Source organism: Macrotis lagotis, chromosome 2 (genome assembly GCF_037893015.1).
Source record: "Macrotis lagotis isolate mMagLag1 chromosome 2, bilby.v1.9.chrom.fasta, whole genome shotgun sequence".
NCBI classification, from domain to species: domain Eukaryota; kingdom Metazoa; phylum Chordata; class Mammalia; order Peramelemorphia; family Peramelidae; genus Macrotis; species Macrotis lagotis.
Window position 1 is genome coordinate 34,061,719 of NC_133659.1, and position 12,844 is coordinate 34,074,562.

The 12,844-nt window shown below is 52.5% G+C and overlaps 1 protein-coding gene across 1 annotated transcript; it reads right to left on the minus strand.

Annotated features, from left to right (window-relative positions):
* Positions 1-1,734: 1,734 nt before the first annotated feature.
* Positions 1,735-6,108, minus strand: ARTN (artemin). The gene is made up of 3 exons (XM_074220338.1): positions 5,158-6,108; positions 3,862-4,000; positions 1,735-3,683 (listed from the first exon to the last, which is right to left on the minus strand). Exons 1-3 carry the CDS (start codon positions 5,200-5,202, stop codon positions 3,202-3,204), a joined length of 666 nt encoding a protein of 221 aa, XP_074076439.1. The 5' UTR covers positions 5,203-6,108; the 3' UTR covers positions 1,735-3,201.
* Between the last annotated feature and the right edge of the window lie 6,736 nt (positions 6,109-12,844).

Here is a 12,844-nt window from a genome sequence, read left to right on the forward strand (position 1 = left end):
AATCAGGAGGACCTGAGTTTAAATCTAGCCTCAGACACTTATTACCTGTGTGACCTTGGACAAGTCACTTAATCCCATTGCCTTAAATAAAAAAACTTCATAACTTGCTTGACCTCTCCCTTACCAATTTTCTTATACCTTAATTCTCTTGCCCACCCCTACATATTCTATGATCCAGTGAAATTGATTTTTTTTTTTGCCATTCCTTTTTTCCTTTTCCTAGCTTCTCTGGTTTTCTTCAAGACTAAGGCAAAATCCTACTTTCCACAGAAAATCTTTTCTAATCTACTTTCTTCATGCCACGGGGCCCCCACCCTTCCTCTCCTCCCCTGCTATTTTCTACGTATCAGCAGTTACCAGTCGCAGTGGATGGATCTCCAGGACTGGACTCAGGAAGACCTGAGTTCAACTATGGCCTCAGCTACTTACTAGCTGTGTGATCTTGAGCAAGTCACTGAACCTGTTTGCCGCAATTTCCTCAGTAATCAAATAGGGAAAATTATAAGACCAGTGTCTAGGATTGCTGCAAGGATCACATGAGATAATTGTAAACTGCCTGTATGTGATGAGGATGAGGATGTTTGCCTTCATCTCAAAGAAGTCTTTGACTTTAGAGAGGTGGTGTTAGGAAATGCATGTGAATTGGATTTGGGGGAGGCCTCACTTTTCTTCTCCCAGGTCAACTGGGTCCAGTGGCCAGCGATGGATCAGGCCTTGGATTGGAGATAATCAGGGTTCAGTGACTTGCCCAAGGTTTCACAGCTAAGTAAATGACTGAATTGCGATTTGAACTCAGGCTCTTCTGACCCCAGGACTGGTGCTCCGCCTAGCTGGCACATGGTAACAGTAATATAAATATGTCATTTTTTATATATACTTACATAGTAACTATCTAAAACATAAGTAGCAATAGCTATAGAAATGTTACTGATTATCTTCTATGTACACTTAACTTCTCCCTTATTAGGGAGAATTCCTAGAGGGTCTTTCTTTGTAGCCTAAATTTAAAACAGTATCTGGCTATATATATTAGCTGTTTAATAAAGACTGCTGCTGCTGCTGCTGCTGCTGAAGCCATAATTCCCATGCCTGTTTCCATCGGTCTGCCTGTGCCTTCCTCTTTCCCCGACCCAGCCATGGTTTTTCTGTCTAGACAGCTCAGGTCTGAAGTTGGAGGTTTTCCCTGAAGGGGAGAGAGGAAAGATGAAGGCTGGTTCTTGGGAGGCAAGATGCACTATGGGTTTTTAGAGACGACTCCAAGAACAGTTGAATAGCAGGCATGACCAGGCCCTCCAGCCACTGGGGGTGGGGGTGGGGTGGGAACAGCACGAATCTAGGGCAGACCAGGCCTACCTTCAGGTTTGGGGTGAGGGAAATGCAACAGAGAGGGATTCTGTTGGGCAAAGGAGCAGATGTTAGTAGACTTCTGACAGTGGTCCCCCGCCTTGGATGTGGTATCAAGGATATCCCAGAGAAGATCTCCCAAACATCTTTCCCAATTCCAACTCCCCCAAAGACTTGCTGTCCACATAATAGGAGGAGGGGGATGAGAGAGGAGTTTAGGCCCTGTAGTTCCTGGATCTCCAGGGATACCTGGCTCCTATGTACACTTCCCAGAACACTGGAAAGGCCTAACTGGAGGTAAGAGACAAAGGGCCCAGTACTGGGAAGGCAGAACAGACTACAAGTATTTAGGAGACTCTAAATCCAAATATAGATCTCTTTATTCCGTAAGATTCCAAGTTTCAGGGACCTCAGAGAGTCCAATCCTGCCATCCTACAGATGAGGAAATAGAGGACCACAGATGGAAAGGACCCAACCACAAAGTCCCACAGGTAGCAAATGGCAGGACCAGAATTTGAACTCACAGCTTCTGATCACATCTCAAAGGCTTTCTCCTAAACTTTTATGCCTCAAATTGAATCCCTTCACAATGTGATAGCTAATCTGAGCCTCCTGTTTCCAATTCTTCTCCTCTCCAAGCTAAAAATCCTTCAATGTCTTCTCAGATGATATGAATTCCAGACCCTTCTCCATCCTGATCACCCTCCTCTAGAAGCTCTTCAGTTCATCAATGTCCTTCTTAAATATGGCACCCAGTGGTTGGATGACCTTTTGGGAGATGTCACTGGGAGGTTCTCAGTCAGATATAGATTTGTTTGAAGTGATCCCTTCTGGCTCTGGCCACATATGACCTTGGGATTCAGTTGGAGGAGGGAGAAGCCAGGACTGAGATCCCCTTCTGTGGTTGGGTTGGGAGGAAGCTGGACAGATCATCCCTCTTCCAGGAGCTAGGAGTCTGAGGGGCCTCAGTAACTGTCTGAGATGGATGGAACCCTAGGCCTTCCCTCACGGCTATTGGGAATAGGCCTGCCCTCAGGTTACTGCTGTTTTGCTAGTCATCTTCAGCTGGCTAAGGAAGCTGATTCCTAGCAGGAATGGGCATTTCAGTAACTGGCATGAACTGAATGGAACACCCATCCAACCATGATGACTGAATACGTGTGGGCATTTTCTGGACCTCTCAGTACAAAAGACAACAGGCCACAGCAGCATCATTAATTCATTTGGGGGACACTTTGCTCTGGCACTTTCCAGATTAGGAATTGAGAAACCACATCACAACAACCCTGAGAGGTCAGGAGTACTAGGGACTGTTACTCCCACTATACAGAGGAGATGGGATTCAGAGGAGAGGGATTTGTCTATGATCACAGGGCTCCAAATTCTGGTGTCCTTTGCTGTTTCCTCCCTGTTCTCCCCCTGGCTGAAGCTGGTGCTCAGCTACAGTGGAGTGGGGAGGTCCTCCCATGGTCCAGCCCTGTGCTCAGAGTTTGACTCCTGTGCTATCCCCAACCCCCCTGGGCTTTCCTGCGCCAGTAGCCCTTCTTCCTCTAACCTTGGGGCATAAATAAATAAGTTATGTAATAAATAGGTGCCCCAGGTACCAAGAGGCTATTCCAGGGCTTGGCTCTTAACAGCCTTAGGTACAGGCCCAGGGTTACAAGTAGTACCTTTCTCCAGGCTCCTCTGACATTATGTGGCTATCCTACCAAAGGCCTGGGGGCTTGGCCCCTGCAGCTGTCCCTCTCTTCTGCTCCAGGGTCCAGCTGTCCTTCCTGGCTAGCAGGTAGGTAGGTCAAGGCCCAGGGAAGTGGGCTGCTGATGGCTTTGGGCTCCAGGAGAGGGGCCACTGTCCCTCAGCCTAGGCACCCACAAGCAGCAGCAGATAGGCTGTCCACCGTCCTCCAGGTGTTGCTGACATCCATGAAGGAGACGGGTTCATAGGCGGTGGGCCGGCAACAGGGGTGGCTCAGCACCCGGACAGAGCCTCTCCCAGTCTGGGCAGGGAGGCGTAGACGACCGGTTTGGAGCAGGTGTGCCAAAGTTATGTCATGGTTGGAGCGGACCTTTGGGCAGGCCCCGCTGCAGTACTGGAATCGAATCAGTTCATCAGATTCATGGCCCAGGCCCAGCTCATGTACCCTCACCAGTTCCATACGCAGGTGGCAATCTAGCTTGGCCCTCCTGTGGCCCTGGCCCTGACCTCGGACTCTTCCCCGTTGGCCTGATTTGCCCCGGGCCCCAGACTGGGCCTGGGTCTGGACCTGTAGCAGGGGTGACAGCACTGGCTTTGGCCCTCGACCTCCTCTTAGGGGCTTCGGGGTGCCTGGGGTTGCCTCTGAAAGGGAGAAACAGAATCCTTAGTAGGAGCCCACATCAGATTCCTCTCATTCCCCCCCCCCCCACCAACCTGGCTTCCATCTCTTCCACATCCCAAAAACCTACAAAGGAAACCTGTAAGTCCTGACATCCCTTCCTTCCTTTTGCCATGCCCCCTCCCCCCATAATTCACTTACCAGGCAGGATGTGGGCACCAGGTCTAAGGGTTCCAATGAGGGGCACCCTGGGACCAGGGCTGCAGAGGGCTGGGGGTAGCATCAGCATCAGCATCAGCATGAGGAGGGCCCCTAGGGCTGGGGCTGGACATAGAGGAACCTACAGGAGGGAGGAAGGACATGTAGATGTGTGATGGCAGAGTGACTTGGAGAAGGGGGCAGGAGCATAGCTAGCTAGGAGTCCTCCAAGTCCAGATTGCCCTGGGTCTCCCTTGTCTCGCCTCCTGCTAGCTCCTAGCCCCTCCTGATGTTCTGCCCATTCAAAACTTTTCCAAGATGATGCCACCCTTCCCCATTTGCCATCCTCTTCCTCCTGGCCTCTCCTCTTCCCCCTTCTTCCGCTTCAGGTTAGTTCATCCCTTTCACATGCCCCTCATTCAGGGATGAATGAAGACTATGAGGCGGCATGCGCCAGCGGGCTGGAGTGATGGGGGTGAAGTATCAGGAGTCCTACTGTTCCCCAACTTCATCCTGAGACCCCCCAAACTGTCTCAAGTCTACTCCACTCCTCCCTACCCCCACCCCCCCACTCCCTTAGCCCCCTCCCCCAAACTGTCCCTTTCTCCATGCCTTTCAGCTGAAAAACTTCCTGCAGAAGGTAGAGTTTGGGCTCAGTGTAGAAGCCAGACAGGGACAAGAGGCAGAGGTGCAGAGAGAGGGCATTCCAGGCAGTGGGTACAGCAAATGCAAAGGCCAGGTCAGAAGAAGGAGAGCTGTGTGTGAGGAACAGTGGTGTCACTGGATCAAAGAGCGTGTTTATCAGGGAATAAAAGGGAAGATATCTGGAAAGGTAGGAAGGACTTTAAAGATCAAACAGAGGATTTAATATTTGAATCTAGAGGTAATAGGGAGCCACAGGAGTTTGAGGAGAGTCACACTTGCACTTTAGAACTTAAAGCTAGAAGCCCCATCAGAGCTCTCCTGTTCCCTTTCCCATGCTCGGCATCCCCAGCCTGTCCTTTCTACACCCTTTCTGAATTCTTCTCATTTGGGAATCCTGCCATTCTTATGGGAGCTCTCCCCAAGTCAAACCACCCCTAAGGCTTTGCCTCCCCTGCTCTCCCCTCCCCCCTCCTGAGACCATTCACCTGGGAGCTTTCCCCTAATACTCTCCTGGTATTCAGCTGGGAGGTCTTCCTATCTCTTCAGCCTCTGCCTCTAGAATCCAGGGGGGGGGGGCAGGCCCTTTCCTCCAGCCTCACTGTCACACCCTAGTCTGGATGGGATTGGGGAAAAGAAGGGCTTGGATCCACTCACCAGTCTGTTAGGAAGGTCTCTGGGACTCTTCCCTCTCCACAGCATCTCGGTCCCGGAGAGGCTGATGGCTTCTCACACCTTCCTTTTTTGTCCCTTTCCCCAGCTGCCAGCACTCTCAACCAAAGGGAAAAGCTCTATCCAGAAGAGGAAACCTGAATGGAGAAGCAGCAAATCTGGCACCCAACCTCCCATGGTGCTTTGGATCTGGGGAGGCTTTGGAAACAACTCTCACCCTCCTCTGGGCTGCCTGAGTTATCTCGGGTGGTAGGATGGATAGAATGCTGCATTTGAGTCAACACTCAGACTTTAACTGTGTGACCTTGGACAAGTCACTTTACTGTCTATCTCCCTCAGTTTCCTCATCTGTAAAATGGTCATAATAATAGTATCTTATCTCCCAGGTTGTGAGGATAAAACAAGATAATACTTTAAAATGCATTGCAATTATAGATAGATATAGAAATGCTAGATATTTTGATTCCTCAGTGTCTTCTGTAAAAGGAGAGGGGATAGACTTAGGAAATTTCTAAAGGTCCTTCCAGGCCTCACATTCTATGGCTCCAAGCAGATGAGCCAACTATGGTTCCCAGGGGGCCTGGGACAAGAAGACTGGGGTCAGCCAGCTCTCCTCCTGTGCCCACTCTCTTCCATCATGATGCTCCTACTTCTTTCTCTGGATCCTCAAGTGAATTCTAGCCTTAGCTGCCTGTGTGTCCCTTATGTGCTGGAGGACTTGGAGGAAGGCCAGTTCTTTCTGTGCTTCAATTTCTTTCTAATATGTGGGTGATATAGGGGTGCTGCTTGCCTCACAGGGGCAGGGTATTGTAAGGAAAGCACTTTATCATTACAGAGAGCTAGAGAAATGAGAATTATGGGTAACAGCCTTGGGAGGAAGGTAGGACAGAGATGATGATGATAAGGGAATAAATGGAGGCATGGATTCAAAAAGAAACAAACCTTCAGTCACATAAGAAGGCTGAATAAGATAAGGATTAGGGGTCCTCTCCTGCTTAGGACTTCTCTGAAACATGTGACCCTTATTCCCATTTTTGGTCTGGGTCCAAAAGTAGCTTTGTTGGAAGGATGTGTGTGTGTGTTTGTGTGCGTGTGTGTGTACATGCGTGTGTGTTGGGAGGCAGGCAAGTTTAAGTTGTTATTCTAGCTGCAAAAGACAGGTCATGTTAACCTGGGCAAGAGCCTAGGATAACTTGGTAGCCACTAAGACATTCTGTGCCTCAGTGTCCCCACTATGCCCCCATACACCTTGTATATACCCCTAAGACAGTGGCTTTTTCTGCCCTGCTGTAGCTCTGAGTGACCACCAGGTGACAGCCTCTGCCTAATCACCAGGGCGGTCAGCAACCATGGCCTGGTCCCTTCTGTACTTTCCACCTGTTGTTAGGCCCTGAGCCCCAGGCAGAGAGGACCCACCCAGGTCCCTTTATAGTCCATGCCCTCCAGGAGGTCCCTAGGACCTTCCCCTTGTTTGGGGTTCTTCTGCAGAAGCCTGTGAGGGAAGTGAACTGGGGAGTTTAACACTGTCTCTGCCAAACAAACCCCTGGATTCAAGATGCAATCACTGGCTAGGTGCCCACCTTGTGGCAGGCTGCCACCTACACAGCTCCTAAGGATGTCCCAAAGTCCTCCTGCATTGGAACTCCAGACAATTCCATGGCACCACTGATCTCCAAGTTCTAGCCCAGCTCCCAGGTCCCAGTGTCTAGGCCTGGGCCCTCAGCCTCTCACCCTGGGTCGCACAAAGCTCCGACATGGGTGCCCCCCTTAGACTCTATGGCGTTGTTTTGTCCAGATCCGTCCCTTCTTTGTTGGACACTCCCAGTCAAGCCAATCTGTGCTTCTGTCCACAGTCAGAGGCTGCAGAAGCCCCCACCCTAGAGGGCCCTGAGCGGAATGACCCCACAGGCACAGGCTGGGGCCCTTTCAGAGGATGTTACTCGTTGGAACTTCCCCCCAGAAAACCAAAGCACCAGTTTGGGGGGGGGACGGGGGAGCAGCCCCTGATTAGAAAAGCAGCACTAGTGGAGGAAGGCAGGGCCACTCCCCACGGTCCCTGTGTGAGCTGCTCCTCTGGTTCTAGGCCCAACTTCTGATGGCTGCCTCGGCTAACCTGGTCTGGGGGTGGGGTCCTAATGGGGTCCAACCAGCCACCACAGCTACTTTGGGGGCATGTGACGGCGGCTCTGGCTTGGCTTGGCCCGGCTGCCTTCCCACTTGGAGCTTTGGGGGAGGCCAGGTTGGCCTGCTCCCTCCCTTCCCTTCCTGGCCTTTCAGAGGCTTCACCCCTTGACTTTCCACCATGACGCCTTCCTAGATAGCCAGGGCTTCCGAGAAGCGTCTTGCCCTCAGCCCGACCCCTTTGTCCCGCTGGCACCTGCTGCTGTTGCCGTGCCCTCGGCAGTAGCTTCAGTCCACGCTGCTGCCTTTAAGGCTTCGTTCCCCAGGGTTCCCGAGCTTGGGAGCCGGGAGGGAAGGGGCTAGGCCTCAGCCCTCCCAACCTTCCCTGGGGGTAGCATCCTCTTTCCCCCGCCCCTTCCCTCTCCCCAGCTGGGCCGGCCCAGGCTCCTGGAGGAAGATGCTGCCCCCCCCCAGAGCAGCCCCCCCCCTTCGCCAGGGCTGCGTGGCTTCTCCCAGTCCTGCAGCGAGTGCGGTGGCTGGTGGAGATGGGCAGGGGCTTCGGGGGGGGGGCAGTGCCCCCCTCCAGCCGCACCTCCCCGCGTAGGGAGCCGGCCCTCAGGGTTCCAGACCTCCCCCCCCCCCGGAGCCCCGGTTCTTACCTCCTTCCTCCCGGCGGCGGCGGCGGCGGCGTCCTGGGGCCCCGACCCTGGGGGCGCCCCGCTAGGAGCCAGGGCCCGGCGGGACCATGGCGGGGCTCCGCACCTGGGCCGCGCACCTGGGCCGCGCACCTGGGGCTCCCGCCGGCTGGATCGCCCCGGCTGCGCACCACCCCGCCTGGGCTCCCGGAGGCCGCAGCGGGAACTCGAGCTATTGCCGCCTGCCAGGGGCGGGCAGGGGGCCGGGACGCCGGGGGGCGGGGCAGGGCGGGGCGGGGCGGGGAGGGGGCGGCCGGGGCCGGGGGGGGGGGGGGTCGAGGGGGAGGAGGAGCCCGGCGGCCCCCGGGAGCGGGCTTGCCTCCTCCTTCCTGGGGCCCCCCGACCGGGGGAGGGTCCTCTTCTGCGAGGACCCCCCGGGGCCCGCCGAGGCAGAAGGAGAGCTCCGCGGCCGGGCCTGGGCTGGGGGATCCTGGGGAACGCGGCAGGAGGAGGCCGGGGTGCGGGGGAGCCGGGGGGGGGGGGTCTGGCCCGCCCGGTCCAGGCCCCGGAGCCGTGGAAAAGGAAGGGGGGGCCCGGGGCCCCGGCGGAGGGGCCGGGGCAGCTCCATCCCTCGGCATTCCGCCCCGCCGCAGCCCAGCCAGCCCGAGTCGAATTCCAGCTCCGGAGTCACCTGGTCCGGATCTCCGGGCCGGGCTGGGCCGGGCCGGGCAGGGCGGGGGCGGGGGCAGCCCGCAGGCCCCCCCCCCCAGAGTCCCCGGCTCCCCCGCCCCTTCCCCTGGGCCGCCTCACCTGTGCTCCCCTAGAGGCGGCCCCTTCCAGCTACCGGCCGCCTTCCGGCACCTGGGACAGCGCCCCAGGGACGGGGGACCGGGAGGGCCTAAGGCGGCACCGAGGAAAGGGAGGTGGGGGGGGGGGACTGGGGACGGAGGGAGGAGTAGGGATGGATGGGGTCTGGGTTGAAGTGACCCCAGAAGGAGACTGCAGATGCGAGCCTCTTCAGCCACGGTGGAGGGCAGGGTGAAGAGAGGCTCCTTGATCCCACATCCGAGGAGTGATAGCTGAAGCCATCATACCTGTCTCTCTCCTGAGGTGGAGGCCCTACCCCTTGGCCCCTGGGATGGGAGGGCAGAGTGAGAAGTCCCTGACTCACCTTCTCAGCTACTGTTTGGGGCTCCCTGGGTTGGGCTAAGCTGCCAGGGTGCTGGGAGCTTGGAGCCCCCATCTGTTAGTCCCTGCTTCCTCAGAGTGATTAGGGATGAGGTGGTTCATCCCAGGACCCCTGCTGAGCCTAGGCTTTGTCGCCTTGACAACAGCAGTCCCATCCCCCGACGCTCTCAGCAACTCGGGCGGAGCTCACTACCAGAAGGGCACGATGTGGTCTATGGGTGGACATCCCGATTCCTGGGAAGCATTTCCTTACATTGGAGTCAAACAGCCCTGTTTAGCCAACTAGAATATGACCAATTCCTCTGTCATACCACAGATGTAAGGAGGCGTGTCCCCTTTGGGTTGTTTCAAGGCCAACCATCCTTGTTCCTTACAATAATTAGAATTTGGCAAATTCTGAACCCTTACCTCATCTTGGCCTTCCTCTCATGCTAGGTCCACCATGTACCTTCCTCATAGTGTGGCCCCCAGAAATGAGCACAGCACATGGACCAGATTTGCTCAGACTGGGCAGAGGCCAGGGCACCACCCTGATCACCCTCATGTTGCATTGTTGAATCAAATAGTCTTTTTTTGGGGGGGGGGGTTTGTTTGCAAGGCAATGGGGTCAAGTGACTTGCCCAGGCTCACACAGCTAGGTTATTATTAAGTGTCTGAGATCAGATTTGAACTCAGGTTCTCCTGACTCCAGGGCCAGTGCTCAAATCAAGTCTTTCCCCTTCAGAGAAACTGCTCTCTTATGCATCTCCTCCTCAATACTATACTAAGGCAATTAATGTTTTGAGCCCAAGTATAAAACTTTACATTTGGTCCTATTGAAATTCCTGCCAGATTCCACATTCTATGCCTTTGTTATCCTTTCCAGTTTCAAGTCATCTACTTCTTTGATAATTTGACTATCCCTTTGTTCAAGCAAGTGATAAGAACTATTGAATAGGACAGTCATTCAGTATTTAATTGTCTCCTCCATGCCAGACCTCATGCTGAATGCTGATCACTAGAAACTGCCCTCTGGGGTGGCATTTAGCCTGCCTGCACTGTAGGAAGGGCTTATACTGGGTTTGACACAATATACTGTGGTTGTCTGGCCATAGTATCCAGAGGCAGATACCTATACTGTGTTTGACAAGTGATCACCCAGAACATCAAACTCTCTACTAGCAATGAACCATGAATACCAGCCCTGGAGAATAATCAAGTTTAGCTTTCTTTTTTCTTTTTATTTATGTATTATTTTTTAGGTTTTGAGGGCTAAGTGGCTTGCCCAAGGCCACACAGCTAGGTAATTATTAAGTGTCTGAGGCTGGATTTGAACCCAGGTACTCCTGACTCCAGGGCTGGTGCTCTATTTACTGTGCCACCTAACTGCCCCATGGTTCGCTTTCTTGTGTTGAGCCTAGTGGCCTTTCTCACCCTGTGACCTTTTCATCATTCATGGGTCCTGTCCTCTGGGGCAGAGCAGAACAAGACTCAAACTTTTCCCCCACCACAGCCCATGTCGGTATCCCTGCTAGTTGATTGGCTCCTCTAGTCTTCCCTTCGACAAGCTAATCATCCTCACTACAACCAGTACAAACACATATGTATTATATGTGTGTTTGTATGTGTTTATGTATGTGTGTGACTTTCCTAGATAGGTTTTTCACTGTACTGGTCTTTTCAAAGGAAGAAAGGGACTCTGAAAGAAAGAAATGATATATGTTTGATATGAAAATTCTGGGGGAAACCAAGATGGGTATACCAAATTTGGGGAGCACTTAGATTAGTTTGGATAAAAAGTAGAATGTGTGAAGGGGAGTAATTTGTAGAAAGCTTGGAGAGGTAGAGTGGCGATATTGGGAAGGACCTTGAAGAGACTGGAGTTTATACATTAGGAAGAAGTGGAGTGTTAGAGCTAGAAAGCTAAGCTTGGTCTCCATTTCTGTTTTTGGTTTTAATGGCAGTTAAGTCTCCTAATCTTCCGGGGACTCATTTTCCTCATCTGTAAAATGGGGTTAAAAATACCAGCAGTCCCTGCCTCACTGGGTTGTCATGGAGATGAAATGAGATTGGGGTTGGAAAGTATTTGGCAAACCTGAGAAAATGTGCCATTATTTGGAGCTTAAAGACAACAAGGAGTCAGACAATCAGACTTTTTGTGGTGGAGATTGATGTGTTCAGGAGGCCTGGGGCTCAGGAAAATCATTTTGGCAGCTCTGTGGAAAATGCATTGGAGAGTGGAGGAAAAGGGGAAGCTAGGTGGTGCTGTGGACAGAGCACTAGCCCTGAATTGGAACTAAATTCAAACTTGACCTGAGACAGTTAATAATAAAAGTTGTGTGACCTTGGGCAAGTCACTTTAACCCCATTGCCTTGCAAAAACTTAAAAAAAAAAGGAGAGTTAGAGAAAAGATTTGGGCAGGGTGATGAATAAAGAGACCAAGACTGAAATCTGAGGGCCTAAACTAGGGTGATGGCCCAAGGAGGTCAGAGAAAGGTCTGAGAGATTTAGTAAAGGGTGAGTCAATGAAACTTGGCAACTGACTGACGATGAGGGATAAGAGAGAACTACAGCGGGTTCTTCCTAGCCTCCACTCCTGCACCTCCCATGAATATCCCCGCCCCCAACACTCCTCACTAGATTTTTACCCTTCACCTACCAGATGAAATGACCCTGCATTTAGTTTGTCTATTTGGGGACATTTTATATGGACACATATTCTTTCTCTAGCTACTGATATTCCCGAGAATGTTAGCACCTCGAGGGCATTCCTGTCTTTGTGGCTCCTGGACTTTTCATCATCTGACTTAGCACATAGCAGAGCCATGTTGATTGACTGCTTGATTGATGGGATCTTCCAAAGAGGAGAGTGAGGGAAGAACTCCCTGTGGCCGTGCTGAATTCGAGGAACCTAAGAACATCTCACTGATGATCTCCAGCAGGCAGATGGAGTTGTAGGATGGGAGCCCAAGAGAGAGGGCTTGATTTTGCATGAACTTGGAGCAGGGACAGGCCTGATCCACAGACTCCCAAGACTGGTGCTGGACATTGTTCTTCATCAAGGGGGCTAGTGGAAAGAACAGGAAAACAGGCATTATTAGGGCTTCCTAAGTAGGAAGTTTCTTTATTCTCTATGAATTGACTCAGTGGCTGCTTTCTAAGGATCTGTCTGTCAGTGTCTGTGTTACAGAGTTGCTATGATCCCAAGGCCGGAACCAGAAAGAGCATAAATGATTATGGCTCAGATTTCTGAAGTCTCCCTGAGTACTGACCTTTACAAAGAGGAGGGAAGGCTGAACAAGACCTTTGCTTGGGTCATTTTGGGGGAGGGGTACAATTGAAGCAAAATTGGGGTAGGGCTACACCTGAGGAGAAAGGAGAGGGCCAGGGATGAAGATGATTCATGGTGGGGAGGCAAATACCCCTATCCTGTGGGCACCATACCTATCTGTTTCCCACTCCCACAGAGGCACAGATGACATGGCCATATCTCAAAAGACCTGAGTCTGTGTTCTCTCCTGCTTCTTATTCCCCATTTTACCTGAGGCAAGTTATGTCCTCTCTAACATCCATAAGATGAAAAAGTTGCGCAACACCTATGAGAGTTCTCCAGCTATGAATTTACGATTGGACCATCCAGGTAGATGGGAATTGCAGCCATTGAGGAGAGAAGTCATGCTGATACTGCCTTGAACTTGGCTCTGGGGCTAGGCATCCTCATCACAATGCTCGTCCCCTGGAGAACCCT

What these genes read in the sequence shown, in the direction of transcription:
- ARTN (XM_074220338.1), bottom strand. Translation starts at nt 5,202, where the DNA reads ATGCTGTGGAGAGGGAAGAGTCCCAGAGACCTTCCTAACAGACTG. An exon ending in GAGACCTTCCTAACAGACTG is followed by an intron (nt 4,001 to 5,157) that starts GTGAGTGGATCC and finishes TCCCTCCTGTAG; the next exon opens with GTTCCTCTATGTCCAGCCCC. An exon ending in TGGTGCCCACATCCTGCCTG is followed by an intron (nt 3,684 to 3,861) that starts GTAAGTGAATTA and finishes TCTCCCTTTCAG; the next exon opens with AGGCAACCCCAGGCACCCCG.